We start from the raw sequence: 17,654 nt of genomic DNA on the forward strand, positions 1-17,654 counted from the left end.
AAGACTTTCGAGGAATTCACCTGATGGTGAGCTAAACCTTGTTATAAAAGTGGGAAGGTAATGCTTGAAAGATGTGCAATATAAGGCCCAGTGACATCAACCAATCAAACTTGGAAGACTTTTCGGCTGACAGAGGCAAATGGAGAAAGCTCATGAGAGAAGGTGTACTTTAGAGTGATTCAAAACAAATGAGATGATGGGAGAGGCGTGATCGCAGAAAGCGAACAGTTTTGGGACGCAGATAAACCTAGTGGGTGGTATTCTATGTTTAACCCTAGAATTTGAAAACACACTTCAATAGAATGCTAGGCTTCATAATATTCATTCCATATTCATGGCAATTATAATGTACTAATTAATTAAAATCCTAAATATCTTTCTTTTTCCTATTCTTCCCTTTTCACAAGTTAACTTATAAATTTTCAGACATTTTTTTTGCAGCAGAATAAGAATAATTTGCCATAGGTGAATGAGCTGACAGCTGGCACTCCTAAAACGTGTGGTCCAACTTAACCCAGGTTTCACAAACCATTTGGCTATCAGCAGACAAACAGATGCCATCCGATGCTTTATCAACCACATAGGAAGGGGATGCAAAAGAATGGTATTTGTTTGGAGAACATTTGATTAAATTCTATGTAATGTAAGGAGCTATAAAATGTAAATTGTCCAATGCAATTATAATTGTGATCACTGATGCATGCACACCATGCTACTGACCTTCTCCACCAATGCCTGTAACCCAACAGCCTTCCGTTGAAGTTTGAGGACTGGCAGGAGCTAAATCACTGATACCTTTTACTTGCACCTTGTAAATATACACATCGCACCTGAACCTAAGTCCTTTCACACACTGAAAACTGATCTGTAAGAATCTTGTTACTATGGTAATTAACAGACAACAGCTTTACAACATGGCACACTCATCTATTGTGGTTGTATAATTGGCATTAATGGTTTATTTTATTTCAAATCACACCTAGATCTGCACCATCAATTATCATATCATCAAATGTAAGGCACTACCAGGGATATTATAGATGAGTTTTGTGGTGTATATTGGCTAGGAATTTTGTCAAGAGGTAAAAACTTACCACATACTCCTGAAAATGATTCCCAAGTGCCATTTACATTGCAGAATATATCCCGATCATCTCCCTCAAAAACATATCCCTCGTTGCAGTCATACCATGCAAAGGTCGTACCAGGTATATCCCTCGATTGTACAGTGACATTTCCATTCAGTAGTTGAGGTGGTTCTCCACAAACTAGAAGAGTGCATTATTTGACAAATGAAAAATAAAATAATAGTATTTCATAAGGCAGGTCCCGGACAGACTTGCCTACAGTACTCACCAGTTTTCCATAATCATAGATTCTTGATTTCTTTGTCATATTATATAAAAAAAGCCGGCCAATACAAGATTCGTGATTTCTTACTTTCAACTATTAAACAAGTGGAATGCCTCTGGCGGTCTCACCTGCATCACGCGATTCAATATAGCAGCAGTGCTCACTTTGAAAACTACTATAAAATAATAATTCACAAAAAACACCATTCCTATAATGATACAATACTACGTTCATTGACATCTGACCTTGATCATGTGACCTAAAACTTGTCAGTGACACTTGATTACCCCTATATCCACATTTTATACACTATATCTATAAACTTTGAAAGTTATGACAGCAATCTAATGATTACCTAAATGGCCAAAGTTCAATGACCTTAAATGACCTTTGACATTGGTCATGTGACCTGAAACTCTGACGGGATCTTCAAAGATACTTGATTACTCTAATGTCCAAGTTTCACGAATCAGATCCATAAACTTTCAAAGTTATGATGGTAATTAAACAGATACCCCCTATATTGCCAAAGTTCATTGACCTTTGATGTTGGTCATGTGACCAGGAAATTTGCAAAGGATGTTCAGTGATACTTGATTACTCTTATGTCCAATTTTTATGAACTAGACCAATAAACTTTCAAAGTTATGATGGTAATTCAACAAATACCCCAAATTAGGCCAAAGTTCATTGACCCTAAATGACCTTTGTCCTTAATAATGTGACCTGAAACTTGCACAAGATGTTCAGTGATACTTGATTACTCTTATGTCCAAGTTTCATAAATCAGATCTATACGCTTTCAAAGTTATGATAGTAATTCAACAGATACCCCCAATTTGGCCAAAGTTCATTGACCCTAAATGACATTTGACCTTGGTCATGTGACCTGAAACTCAGGCAGGATGTTTAGTAATACTTGATTAACCTTATGGCCAGATTTCATGAACTAGGTCCATATACTTTCTAAGTTATGATGACATTTCAAAAACTTAACCTTAGGTTAAGATTTTGATGCTGATTCCCCCAACATGGTATAAGTTCATTGACCATAAATGACCTTTGACCTTGGTCATGTACCTGAAACGTCCGCAAGCCACCCGGCAATCGAACCGTCTGCGGCTTCTGATTAGTTGGTTGCGTTGACCAATCATAGCCCAGCAATTCCGGCACCTTCGGCACTCAGCTTACGCTATAAAAGGCGCTCAAGTGACGAAAATTATCTGCCCACCTATTGTTCCGCGTTCGTGCGTACGGTCCTGGGGATTGGTATAAATAGACTACGTTATCAGATAATTTTCGTCACTTGATAAAGAGTTGCAGCAGCACTCGAAAGCTCGTGAACTTGTAAGCTAGTGAACACTTTTTGCGAGAGTGATCACAAATTTCCTAGAAAGCTAGTGAACACTTTTTGCGAGTGATCACAAATTTCCTTGTTGACCATAGTAGATTGCGAGACAAATGAATACCCTCTACGATTATTTCAGTCCGCAATAATGAACCTATTTAGTATTAATGACATCATTATATCAATTTGATGCTCTTTAAGACCGAAATAATGTCCCCCAATTTTTTTCTCAAAGAACACTAAAAAAGGGTGATTAAACCCTAAATCCTAAATCCTAACAAATACATAAGAAATCAGTTTTGGTACCAGGATAATTTTCAAGTGCATGCTATAAAGAACGTACAAACGCACTCTCCACATGGACTGCTACCCACCCGTGTCCGACAACCTCACCCTAAATGGCGAAATGACATGAAGTAAATTTGCAACCCTAAATGGCGTAACCCATGAAAAAAGCCACCCTAAGTGGCGTGAACAGGTAAATCCCCTAATTTGATACCCTAAGTGGCGTAAACATCAAAATCGATGTTATACATGTACCTGTGGGCGTGTGTGTAACGAGTGCTGCCTAGTATAGAGCCAGGTGTAAGAGACTAATAGGACTATACGGGGGTAAATCAAGTACTACGCTGGCCATGCCGGCGTGTGCAAGGATTATTTTGTATCCCTTAAAATCGCCCTTCATGGTGTTTATGGCTTTAGGTCTGCTCCCGGGTCTCCTCAAATTTGCACCCCTAAATGGCGTAATTTTTATAACCAAATTAGCAACCCTAAATGGCGTGAAGAGAGAAAAAAAAGGCTACTCTTTTGGGTGATTTACCAGCGAATGGTGCTGAAATGCAACCCTTTTTGCCAAAGACGTCGACGCCGCCCGAGTGCCTGAAATGGGAACCTTTTCGACGCTTTTTCTGGACGCGGGTGCGTAGCAGGCCATGTGAAGAGTGACCCCCCCCCCCCCGGGACTATTACGATTAACCATGTACTTTGATTTGATTGGCTGGAAAGTACTGGGCCCTGTTGCACAAAAGTTACTAATATGGTAACTTTGCCATTCAACGGCATCTATCATGGACTATTTGATTTTGACTGGCTGATGAGCATTGTTACCATGGAAGATGCCAACGTTACCATACTATTAACTTTTTCTCTGCCTCATACAATGGAAACCTGCCATTTTAAGCTTCATCAAATGGCACGCTTACCTACTGAGATTGTATAACTGGCATGTTTTATTTTATTTTAAATCACACCTAGATCTGGGTTCGAATCCTAGCCATAACGTGTTTTCCTTCATCAAGATATTTATCCACACTGTGCCGAACTCGACCAAGGTGAGGAGAACGGGTACCCGGCAGGATTATTTCCTTGAATGAACTGAGCGCCGGTGATGGTAGCTTGAGCTAACGCCGGGGTAATAATAGCAGCACTTTGTATCCTCAGGCAAAAAGCGCTTTATAAATCCAGCTATTATTATAGATCAGCACCATCAAACACAATCTATAATGGATTAATGAGTTGTGCAGTATTGGCTAGGGATTTCATCAAGAGGTAAAAACTTACCACATTTTCCTGAAAATGGCGGCCATTCACCATTTTCATCGCAGCGTATATCCTGTGGTTCTCCCTTGAAATGTAATTCACCATTACAATCATACCATGCAATGATAGAACCAGGAACATCCCCTGTTATTTTAACGATTCCATTTAGTAGCTCAGGTGGTGGTCCACATTCTAGAAGAGAGCAATATTTGAGAATTTAAAAATTTCATTTTTTCATTTCATGTATTTCCATATTTATTTATTAGACTAAAAATTGCTCAACAACATGATTTTGTGTACAAAGTCAATGCAAATTGTGCTTTCAACCAAAAATCATAAATTTTTAGTTTTGCCGGTCTAAATGTATTTATTTTATGCTGTTTATGATCTTAAGAGAGGCCCAAACAAATTTCATTGAAAAAATAAAGAAAAACAAAAGGTAAAAAAAACCAAAGAAATACATAAGGAATTGCAAAAAACAATATAATACATAAGAAATTGATCTGATATAGCAATTTTTCATGTACACTTGCTGAGAACACCACAAAAAGTTTTTATACCAAAAATTAGAACATTTGGAGCTTTATTTAGAAAGTTAGAGGGAAAAGTATGGTTTTGCATAATAATTATGCATAAATTAGCATAATCACTTAATGTCAATTTGCATGAAATAAATTACTATACAATCAATACTAGAATTTGTTATTTATTATATCCATTACTCTATTTAAATTTTTTTAAATTCAAAATTCAAGACATTCATACCTATCCCTCAATAAAATGATAGAAAAATAGATTGGTTTACAAATGATAGCCTGCAAAAACTTTAGGTAAAATGATCAAGAGTTACAAAAACGACACATGTAAAATAATAGGAGCGCTGGTGCATCAGCAGTTAATGAAAGCACCATCTTCATCAAAATTTTCATGTGAAGACTTTTATTATCAGCTTACAACTTGTACTCGCTTTGAATCAACTGAGAATCTGCTTTCAGACTGTTAGATCATGGTAAATGTGACTAAGTCTTGTGTTACAACATTAAAAAATCGCTGCCCTAGGACCTGCCTTGGCTAGGATAGAAAACAGATGTAAATACGTAGCTCGGGCCACCTTTTAGTGACCCTATACCCAAGACTACCTCTGGAAGTGGTCTCCGGTAGGACTCGGGTTGGCCCATGTCCACCTATCCGTGGATTTGAAATAATACCTACCTCGAACCCGTCTCAGTCCACTTACGGTAGTTTCCTGCACAGACACCTGTTTGTCCAGAGTGGCATGAATGTTTCATTGTCAAAGAGGGAGTTGAGACTATGAAGTGCATATATCATCAAACTAAAGTCCCAAAATAGTAAAACAGAGAGTCTGCAGTATTTTAAGTCACTTTCATATCTTAACGTGTATCACAATTTAAATAAGGATCTGTGCCTTCATAATAACTGAAAGTGGTCAGGAATATGAAAGCAACTTTGGGATTGACATAAATTTCTGTGACCGAGAGGGGGGGATGAATGTGCCGAGATGTAAACACACTCTTTTCTAGACCGGGTTCATTCCCAAAGCAAATCCGCTTAATCAATTTCAAGGTTGCAACTGGACTGGGAAAGGACTTGGGTAAGCGATTTTCTAGATGTAACAGGTGTCAAACACAACTTGTCAGTACTATCGAGCTTCATGAAAGGATAACCTCCTCTTTTCGGTCTGTCTGGATATATTGCATTATGCTATTTTATTTCAAATCATGCCTTTATCTCCAGAACTACTCAACATAACATAATGCACATAATGCAACTACCTGGGATTTGATTGAATTAAATTATAAAAAGGTTGCACATGGCAGTCAAAAAGCAAAATTAATCGCAATCTACAATGGCAACTTCATGTATGGTATCCACACTACATAATGTTCCTCAAGACAAAATACAACTTACCAACTGGAATAGGAACACATTTTCCATCAAAAATGTCCCAAGTACCATTTTCAAAACAGTCTATATCCTGATCTCCCTCAAAAGTATATCCGTCGTTGCATTCATACCATGCAATGGTCGAACCAGGTGCATCGCCAATGACTGTAACATTTCCATTTAGTAGCTCAGGTGGTGATCCACATTCTAGAAAAACGCAATAATTTATTTGAAAACAAATATATATATAACAATTCAAAGAGAAGGTCACGGGCAGTCTTGCCTACATTACTCACCATTCAAATTCATAATCACAAATTCTTGATATTTCTTTGCTTTATTGTAACAAGGATATTAATACACATTACGTCAAACCCCGTTGGGATATAAAACCGCAGTTCAGGGCGTGGACTGCGGTTTTAAACCCCACTAACAAAAGCCTCGCTAGAGGATCCAAGATATTTTATTTTGAAGCTATTTCAACCATGCATGACCATGCAACTTAATCCCAGTAATGTAACATTTCACCTCTGCCGGCAAGCCTAAGCATTGAGCCAAGGTTATATAGACGATAAACAATATAACGTAAAAGTAGCTCTGCCTATTGTAGGCACTTCCGAATGAAAATATTGTATTTGATATATATGAAAAGGTGACTTAATCTATTCGGTTTGTCTGGATACATTGCGTTATGCTTTATTTTATTATTTTCAAATCATGCCTTTATCTCTAGAACTACTCACCATAACATCATGCACATAATGCAACTACCTGAGATTTGATTGAATTGAATTATAAAAAGGTTGCACATGGCAGTCAAAAAGCAAAATTAATCACAATCTACAATGGCAACTTCATGTATGGTATCCACACTACATAATGTTCCTCAAGAAAAAATTCAACTTACCAACTGGTATAGGAACACATTTTCCTTCAAAAATGTCCCAAGTACCATTTTCAAAACAGCCAATATCCAGATCTCCCTCAAAAGTATATCCGTCGTTGCATTCATACAATGCAATGGTCGAACCAGGTGCATCGCCAATGACTGTAACATTTCCATTTAGTAGATCTGGTGGTGATCCACATTCTAGAAAAATACAATAATTTATTTGAAAACAAATATATATATAACAAATCAAAGAGAAGGTCACGGGCAGTCTTGCCTACATTACTCACCATTCAAATTCATAATCACAAATTCTTGATATTTCTTTGCTTTATTGTAACAAGGATATTAATACACATTACGTCAAACCCGTTGGGGTATAAAACCTTGTTAGAGGATCCAAGATATTTCATTTTGAAGCTATTTTAACCCTGCATGACCAATATTTGATCCCAGTAATTTCACATTTCACCTCCACTGGCAAGCCTAAGCATTGAACCAGGGTTAGACGATAAACAACAGCTGTGATATTACACAAGAGCAGCTCTGCCTACCTGGGATTTGATTGAATTGAATTATAAAAAGGTTGCACATGACAGTCAAAAAGCAAAATTAATCACAATCTACAATGGCAACTTCATGTATGGTATCCACACTACATAATGTTCCTCAAGAAAAAATTCAACTTACCAACTGGAATAGGAACACATTTTCCTTCAAAAATGTCCCAAGTACCATTTTCAAAACAGCCAATATCCAGATCTCCCTCAAAAGTATATCCGTCGTTGCATTCATACAATGCAATGGTCGAACCAGGTGCATCGCCAATGACTGTAACATTTCCATTTAGTAGATCTGGTGGTGATCCACATTCTAGAAAAATACAATAATTTATTTGAAAACAAATATATATATAACATTTCAAAGAGAAGGTCACGGGCAGTCTTGCCTACATTACTCACCATTCAAATTCATAATCACAAATTCTTGATATTTCTTTGCTTTATTGTAACAAGGATATTAATACACATTACGTCAAACCCGTTGGGGTATAAAACCTTGTTAGAGGATCCAAGATATCTCATTTTGAAGCTATTTTAACCCTGCATGACCAATATTTGATCCAAGTAATTTCACATTTCACCTCCACTGGCAAGCCTAAGCATTGAACCAGGGTTAGACGATAAACAACAGCTGTGATATTACACAAGAGCAGCTCTGCCTATAGTAGGCCCTTGATCGGAATGAAATTATTGTATTTTATATATAATCAAGTTTTCAAAGAATTTTGTATTTTGAAATCCAATGTTCATTCGTGCCTTCAGACTAAATGACAGTGGTCAGGAATATGAAAGCAACTTTGGGATTGACATAAATTTCTGTGACCGATAGGGGGAGATGAATGTGCCGAGATGTAAACAGACTCTTTTCTAGACCAGGTCCGTTCACGAAGCAAATCCGCTTAACCTATTTCAAGGTTGCAACTGGAGTGGGACAGGACTCGTGTAAGCAATTTTCTAGATGTAACTCGTTTCAAGGACAACTTGTCAGTACTATTGAGCTTCATGAAAGGATGACCTCATCTATTCAATTTGTCTGGATATATTGCATTATGCTTTATTTCATTTCAAATCATGCCTTTATCTCCAGAACTACTCAACATAACATCATGCACATAATGCAGCTACCTGAGATTTGATTGAATTGAATTATAAAAAGGTTGCACATGGCAGTCAAAAAGCAAAATTAATCGCAATCTACAATGGCAACTTCATGTATGGTATCCACACTACATAATGTTCCTCAAGACAAAATACAACTTACCAACTGGAATAGGAACACATTTTCCATCAAAAATGTCCCAAGTACCATTTTCAAAACAGTCTATATCCTGATCTCCCTCAAAAGTATATCCGTCGTTGCATTCATACCATGCAATGGTCGAACCAGGTGCATCGCCAATGACTGAAACATTTCCATTTAGTAGCTCAGGTGGTGATCCACATTCTAGAAAAACGCAATAATTTATTTCAAAGAGAAGGTCACGGGCAGTCTTGCCTACATTACTCACCATTCAAATTCATAATCACAAATTCTTGATATTTCTTTGCTTTATTGTAACAAGGATATTAATACACATTACGTCAAACCCGTTGGGGTATAAAACCTTGTTAGAGGATCCAAGATATCTCATTTTGAAGCTATTTTAACCCTGCATGACCAATATTTGATCCCAGTAATTTCACATTTCACCTCCATGCACTGGCAAGCCTAAGCATTGAACCAGGGTTAGACGATAAACAACAGCTGTGATATTACACAAGAGCAGCTCTGCCTATAGAAGGCCCTTGATCGGAATGAAATTATTGTATTTTATATATATAATCAAGTTTTCAAAGAATTTTGTATTTTGAAATCCAATGTTCATTCGTGCCTTCAGACTAAATGACAGTGGTCAGGAATATGAAAGCAACTTTGGGATTGACATAAATTTCTGTGACCGATAGGGGAGATGAATGTGCCGAGATGTAAACAGACTTTTTTCTAGACCAGGTCCGTTCAAGAAGCAAATCCGCTTAATCTATTTCAAAGTTGCAACTGGAGTGGGACAGGACTCGTGTAAGCGATTTTCTAGATGTAACTTGTTTCAAGGACAACTTGTCAGTACTATTGAGCTTCATGAAAGGATGACCTCATCTATTCAATTTGTCTGGATATATTGCATTATGCTTTATTTCATTTCAAATCATGCCTTTATCTCCAGAACTACTCAACATAACATCATGCACATAATGCAACTACCTGGGATTTGATTGAATTGAATTATAAAAAGGCTGCACATGGCAGTCAAAAAGCAAAATTAATCGCAATCTACAATGGCAACTTCATGTATGGTATCCACACTACATAATGTTCCTCAAGACAAAATACAACTTACCAACTGGAATAGGAACACATTTTCCATCAAAAATGTCCCAAGTACCATTTTCAAAACAGTCTATATCCTGATCTCCCTCAAAAGTATATCCGTCGTTGCATTCATACCATGCAATGGTCGAGCCAGGTGCATCGCCAATGACTGAAACATTTCCATTTAGTAGCTCAGGGGGTGATCCACATTCTAGAAAAACGCAATAATTTATTTGAAAACAAATACATATATAATATTTCAAAGAGAAGGTCACAGGCAGTCTTGCTTACATTACTCACCATTCAAATTCATAATCACAAATTCTTGATATTTCTTTGCTTTATTGTAACAAGGATATTAATACACATTACGTCAAACCCGTTGGGGTATAAAACCTTGTTAGAGGATCCAAGATATCTCATTTTGAAGCTATTTTAACCCTGCATGACCAATATTTGATCCCAGTAATTTCACATTTCACCTCCATGCACTGGCAAGCCTAAGCATTGAACCAGGGTTAGACGATAAACAACAGCTGTGATATTACACAAGAGCAGCTCTGCCTATAGAAGGCCCTTGATCGGAATGAAATTATTGTATTTTATATATAATCAAGTTTTCAAAGAATTTTGTATTTTGAAATCCAATGTTCATTCGTGCCTTCAGACTAAATGACAGTGGTCAGGAATATGAAAGCAACTTTGGGATTGACATAAATTTCTGTGACCGATAGGGGAGATGAATGTGCCGAGATGTAAACAGACTTTTTTCTAGACCAGGTCCGTTCACGAAGCAAATCCGCTTAATCTATTTCAAAGTTGCAACTGGAGTGGGACAGGACTCGTGTAAGCGATTTTCTAGATGTAACTTGTTTCAAGGACAACTTGTCAGTACTATTGAGCTTCATGAAAGGATGACCTCATCTATTCAATTTGTCTGGATATATTGCATTATGCTTTATTTCATTTCAAATCATGCCTTTATCTCCAGAACTACTCAACATAACATCATGCACATAATGCAACTACCTGGGATTTGATTGAATTGAATTATAAAAAGGTTGCACATGGCAGTCAAAAAACAAAATTAATCGCAATCTACAATGGCAACTTCATGTATTGTATCCACACTACATAATGTTCCTCAAGACAAAATACAACTTACCAACTGGAATAGGAACACATTTTCCATCCAAAATGTCCCAAGTACCATTTTCAAAACAGTCTATATCCTGATCTCCCTCAAAAGTATATCCGTCATTGCATTCATACCATGCAATGGTCGAACCAGGTGCATCGCCAATGACTGAAACATTTCCATTTAGTAGATCTGGTGGTGATCCACATTCTAGAAACATGCAATAATTCATTTGAAAAAAGTATATATATATAATATTTCAAAGAGAAGGTCACAGGCAGTCTTGCTTACATAACTCACCATTTAAATTCATAATCACAAATTCTTGATTTTTCTTTGCTTTATTGTAACAAGGATATTAATACACATTACGTCAAACCCCGTTGAGATATAAAACTGCAGTTCAGGGCGTGGACTGCGGTTTTATACCCCACTAACAAAAACCTCGCTAGAGGATCCAAGATATTTTATCTTGAAGCTATTTCAACCCTGCATGATCATGCAACTTAATCCCAGTAATGTAACATTTCACCTCTGCTGGCAAGCCTAAGCATTGACCCAAGGTTATATAGACGATAAACAATATAACGTAAAAGTAGCTCTGCCTATTGTAGGCACTTCCGAATGAAAATATTGTATTTGATATCTATGAAAAGGTGACTTAATTCATCTATTCGGTTTGTCTGGATACATTGCATTATGCTTTATTTCATTTCAAATCATGCCTTTATCTCCAGAAATACTCAACATAACATCATGCACATAATGCAACTACCTGGGATTTGATTGAATTTAATTATAAAAAGGTTGCACATGGCAGTCAAAAAACAAAATTGATCGCAATCTACAATGGCAACTTCATGTATGGTATCCACACTACATAATGTTCCTCAAGACAAAATACAACTTACCAACTGGAATAGGAACACATTTTCCATCAAAAATGTCCCAAGTACCATTTTCAAAACAGTCTATATCCTGATCTCCCTCAAAAGTATATCCGTCGTTGCATTCATACCATGCAATGGTCGAACCAGGTGCATCGCCAATGACTGAAACATTTCCATTTAGTAGATCTGGTGGTGATCCACATTCTAGAAAAATGCAATAATTCATTTGAAAAAAGTATATATATATAATATTTCAAAGAGAAGGTCACAGGCAGTCTTGCCTACATTACTCACTATTCAAATTCATAATCACAAATTCTTGATTTTTCTTTGCTTTATTGTAACAAGGATATTAATACACATTACGTCAAACCCCGTTGAGATATAAAACCGCAGTTCAGGGCGTGGACTGCGGTTTTATACCCCACTAACAAAAACCTCGCTAGAGGATCCAAGATATTTTATTTTGAAGCTATTTCAACCCTGCATGATCATGCAACTTAATCCCAGTAATGTAACATTTCACCTCTGCTGGCAAGCCTAAGCATTGAGCCAAGGTTATATAGACGATAAACAACATAACGAAAGAGTAGCTCTGCCTATTGTAGACACTTCGGAATGAAAATATTGTATTTGATATATATGAAAAGGTGACTTAATTCATCTATTCGGTTTGTCTGGATACATTGCATTATGCTTTATTTCATTTCAAATCATGCCTTTATCTCCAGAAATACTCAACATAACATCATGCACATAATGCAACTACCTGGGATTTGATTGAATTTAATTATAAAAAGGTTGCACGTGGCAGTCAAAAAACAAAATTAATCACAATCTACAATGGCAACTTCATGTATGGTATCCACACTACATAATGTTCCTCAAGACAAAATACAACTTACCAACTGGAATAGGAACACATTTTCCATCCAAAATGTCCCAAGAACCATTTTCAAAACAGTCTATATCCTGATCTCCCTCAAAAGTATATCCGTCGTTGCATTCATACCATGCAATGGTCGAACCAGGTGCATCGCCAATGACTGAAACATTTCCATTTAGTAGATCTGGTGGTGATCCACATTCTAGAAACATGCAATAATTCATTTGAAAAAAGTATATATATATAATATTTCAAAGAGAAGGTCACGGGCAGTCTTGCCTACATTACTCACCATTTAAATTCATAATCACAAATTCTTGATTTTTCTTTGCTTTATTGTAACAAGGATATTAATACACATTACGTCAAACCCGTTGGGGTATAAAACCTTGTTAGAGGATCCAAGATATCTCATTTTGAAGCTATTTTAACCCTGCATGACCAATATTTGATCCCAGTAATTTCACATTTCACCTCCATGCACTGGCAAGCCTAAGCATTGAACCAGGGTTAGACGATAAACAACAGCTGTGATATTACGCAAGAGCAGCTCTGCCTATAGTAGGCCCTTGATCGGAATGAAATTATTGTATTTCATATATAATCAAGTTTTCAAAGAATTTTGTATTTTGAAATCCAACGTTAATTCGTGCCTTCAGACTAAATGACAGTGGTCAGGAATATGAAAGCAACTTTGGGATTGACATAAATTTCTGTGACCGATAGGGGAGATGAATGTGCCGAGATGTAAACAGACTTTTTTCTAGACCAGGTCCGTTCACGAAGCAAATCCGCTTAATCTATTTCAAAGTTGCAACTGGAGTGGGACAGGACTCGTGTAAGCGATTTTCTAGATGTAACTTGTTTCAAGGACAACTTGTCAGTACTATTGAGCTTCATGAAAGGATGACCTCATCTATTCAATTTGTCTGGATATATTGCATTATGCTTTATTTCATTTCAAATCATGCCTTTATCTCCAGAACTACTCAACATAACATCATGCACATAATGCAACTACCTGGGATTTGATTGAATTGAATTATAAAAAGGTTGCACATGGCAGTCAAAAAACAAAATTAATCGCAATCTACAATGGCAACTTCATGTATTGTATCCACACTACATAATGTTCCTCAAGACAAAATACAACTTACCAACTGGAATAGGAACACATTTTCCATCAAAAATGTCCCAAGTACCATTTTCAAAACAGTCTATATCCTGATCTCCCTCAAAAGTATATCCGTCGTTGCATTCATACCATGCAATGGTCGAACCAGGTGCATCGCCAATGACTGAAACATTTCCATTTAGTAGATCTGGTGGTGATCCACATTCTAGAAACATGCAATAATTCATTTGAAAAAAATATATATATATAATATTTCAAAGAGAAGGTCACAGGCAGTCTTGCCTACATTACTCACCATTTAAATTCATAATCACAAATTCTTGATTTTTCTTTGCTTTATTGTAACAAGGATATTAATACACATTACGTCAAACCCCGTTGGGATATAAAACCGCAGTTCAGGGCGTGGACTGCGGTTTTATACCCCACTAACAAAAACCACGCTAGAGGATCCAAGATATTTTATCTTGAAGCTATTTCAACCCTGCATGATCATGCAACTTAATCCCAGTAATGTAACATTTCACCTCTGCTGGCAAGCCTAAGCATTGACCCAAGGTTATATAGACGATAAACAATATAACGTAAAAGTAGCTCTGCCTATTGTAGGCACTTCCGAATGAAAATATTGTATTTGATATCTATGAAAAGGTGACTTAATTCATCTATTCGGTTTGTCTGGATACATTGCATTATGCTTTATTTCATTTCAAATCATGCCTTTATCTCCAGAAATACTCAACATAACATCATGCACATAATGCAGCTACCTGGGATTTGATTGAATTGAATTATAAAAAGGTTGCACATGGCAGTCAAAAAGCAAAATTAATCGCAATCTACAATGGCAACTTCATGTATGGTATCCACACTACATAATGTTCCTCAAGACAAAATACAACTTACCAACTGGAATAGGAACACATTTTCCATCCAAAATGTCCCAAGAACCATTTTCAAAACAGTCTATATCCTGATCTCCCTCAAAAGTATATCCGTCGTTGCATTCATACCATGCAATGGTCGAACCAGGTGCATCGCCAATGACTGAAACATTTCCATTTAGTAGATCTGGTGGTGATCCACATTCTAGAAACATGCAATAATTCATTTGAAAAAAGTATATATATATAATATTTCAAAGAGAAGGTCACAGGCAGTCTTGCTTACATTACTCACCATTCAAATTCATAATCACAAATTCTTGATATTTCTTTGCTTTATTGTAACAAGGATATTAATACACATTACGTCAAACCCGTTGGGGTATAAAACCTTGTTAGAGGATCCAAGATATCTCATTTTGAAGCTATTTTAACCCTGCATGACCAATATTTGATCCCAGTAATTTCACATTTCACCTCCATGCACTGGCAAGCCTAAGCATTGAACCAGGGTTAGACGATAAACAACAGCTGTGATATTACGCAAGAGCAGCTCTGCCTATAGTAGGCCCTTGATCGGAATGAAATTATTGTATTTTATATATAATCAAGTTTTCAAAGAATTTTGTATTTTGAAATCCAACGTTAATTCGTGCCTTCAGACTAAATGACAGTGGTCAGGAATATGAAAGCAACTTTGGGATTGACATAAATTTGTGTGACCGATAGGGGGAGATGAATGTGCCGAGATGTAAACAGACACTTTTCTAGAACAGGTCTGTTCACGAAGCAAATCCGCTTAATCTATTTCAAGGTTGCAACTGGAGTGGGACAGGACTCGTGTAAGCAATTTTCTAGATGTAACTCGTTTCAAGGACAACTTGTCAGTACTATTGAGCTTCATGAAAGGATGACCTCATCTATTCAATTTGTCTGGATATATTGCATTATGCTTTATTTCATTTCAAATCATGCCTTTATCTCCAGAAATACTCAACATAACATCATGCACATAATGCAGCTACCTGGGATTTGATTGAATTGAATTATAAAAAGGTTGCACATGGCAGTCAAAAAGCAAAATTAATCGCAATCTACAATGGCAACTTCATGTATGGTATCCACACTACATAATGTTCCTCAAGACAAAATACAACTTACCAACTGGAATAGGAACACATTTTCCATCCAAAATGTCCCAAGAACCATTTTCAAAACAGTCTATATCCTGATCTCCCTCAAAAGTATATCCGTCGTTGCATTCATACCATGCAATGGTCGAACCAGGTGCATCGCCAATGACTGAAACATTTCCATTTAGTAGATCTGGTGGTGATCCACATTCTAGAAACATGCAATAATTCATTTGAAAAAAGTATATATATATAATATTTCAAAGAGAAGGTCACAGGCAGTCTTGCTTACATAACTCACCATTTAAATTCATAATCACAAATTCTTGATTTTTCTTTGCTTTATTGTAACAAGGATATTAATACACATTACGTCAAACCCCGTTGAGATATAAAACCGCAGTTCAGGGCGTGGACTGCGGTTTTATACCCCACTAACAAAAACCACGCTAGAGGATCCAAGATATTTTATTTTGAAGCTATTTCAACCCTGCACGACCATGCAACTTAATCCCAGTAATGTAACATTTCACCTCTGCCGGCAAGCCTAAGCATTGAGCCAAGGTTATATAGACGATAAACAACATAACGTAAGAGTAGCTCTGCCTATTGTAGGCACTTCGGAATGAAAATATTGTATTTGATATATATGAAAAGGTGACTTAATTCATCTATTCGGTTTGTCTGGATACATTGCATTATGCTTTATTTCATTTCAAATCATGCCTTTATCTCCAGAAATACTCAACATAACATCATGCACATAATGCAACTACCTGGGATTTGATTGAATTAAATTATAAAAAGGTTGCACGTGGCAGTCGAAAAACAAAATTAATCGCAATCTACAATGGCAACTTCATGTATGGTATCCACACTACATAATGTTCCTCAAGACAAAATACAACTTACCAACTGGAATAGGAACACATTTTCCTTCAAAAATGTCCCAAGTACCATTTTCAAAACAGCCAATATCCTGATCTCCCTCAAAAGTATATCCGTCATTGCATTCATACCATGCAATGGTCGAACCAGGTGCATCGCCAATGACTGTAACATTTCCATTTAGTAGATCTGGTGGTGATCCACATTCTAGAAAAACGCAATAATTTATATGAAAACAAATATATATATATAACATTTCAAAGAGAAGGTCACGGGCAGTCTTGCCTACATTACTCACCATTCAAATTCATAATCACAAATTCATGATATTTCTTTGCTTTATTGTAACAAGGATATTAATACACATTACGTCAAACCCCGATGGGATATAAAACCGCAGTTCAGGGCGTGGACTGCGGTTTTATACCCCACTAACAAAAACCTCGCTCCTTATGTCGATGTTTCATGAGCTAGATCCATAGACTTTTTAACTTATGATGCCAATCAAACACATACTCCCAACACGGCCGGAGTTCATTGACCTTTAAATGACCTTTGATCTTGGCCATGTTCCTGAACACGCACAGGGTATTCAGAGATACATTGCTGCTCTTAAACAAGTTTCATGTACTAGATCCATAAGCTTTCAAAGTTATGACGGCAATTCCACTAATACCCCCAACATTGCCAAAGTTTGTTGACCCTAAATGACCTTTGACCTTGGTCATGTGACCTGAAACTCGCACAGGATGTTCA

At 36.8% G+C, this 17,654-nt stretch overlaps 1 protein-coding gene across 1 annotated transcript in view; it reads right to left on the minus strand.

Moving 5' to 3' along the window:
* LOC129274247 (uncharacterized) overlaps positions 1-17,654 on the minus strand; it is a 169,005-nt gene that overhangs the window by 121,847 nt on the left and 29,504 nt on the right. Inside the window, exons 13-25 of the mRNA XM_064108955.1 lie at positions 16,923-17,105; positions 16,039-16,221; positions 14,900-15,082; positions 14,016-14,198; positions 12,878-13,060; positions 11,994-12,176; positions 11,110-11,292; positions 9,973-10,155; positions 8,859-9,041; positions 7,725-7,907; positions 6,170-6,352; positions 4,262-4,432; positions 1,095-1,268 (exon numbers count right to left, since the gene is read on the minus strand). Of these exons, the coding sequence (XP_063965025.1) occupies positions 1,095-1,268; positions 4,262-4,432; positions 6,170-6,352; positions 7,725-7,907; positions 8,859-9,041; positions 9,973-10,155; positions 11,110-11,292; positions 11,994-12,176; positions 12,878-13,060; positions 14,016-14,198; positions 14,900-15,082; positions 16,039-16,221; positions 16,923-17,105 (2,358 nt within the window). The remainder of the gene's footprint in view (positions 1-1,094; positions 1,269-4,261; positions 4,433-6,169; positions 6,353-7,724; positions 7,908-8,858; positions 9,042-9,972; positions 10,156-11,109; positions 11,293-11,993; positions 12,177-12,877; positions 13,061-14,015; positions 14,199-14,899; positions 15,083-16,038; positions 16,222-16,922; positions 17,106-17,654) is intronic.

Source organism: Lytechinus pictus, chromosome 13, assembly GCF_037042905.1.
Source record: "Lytechinus pictus isolate F3 Inbred chromosome 13, Lp3.0, whole genome shotgun sequence".
Lineage (NCBI taxonomy): Eukaryota > Metazoa > Echinodermata > Echinoidea > Temnopleuroida > Toxopneustidae > Lytechinus > Lytechinus pictus.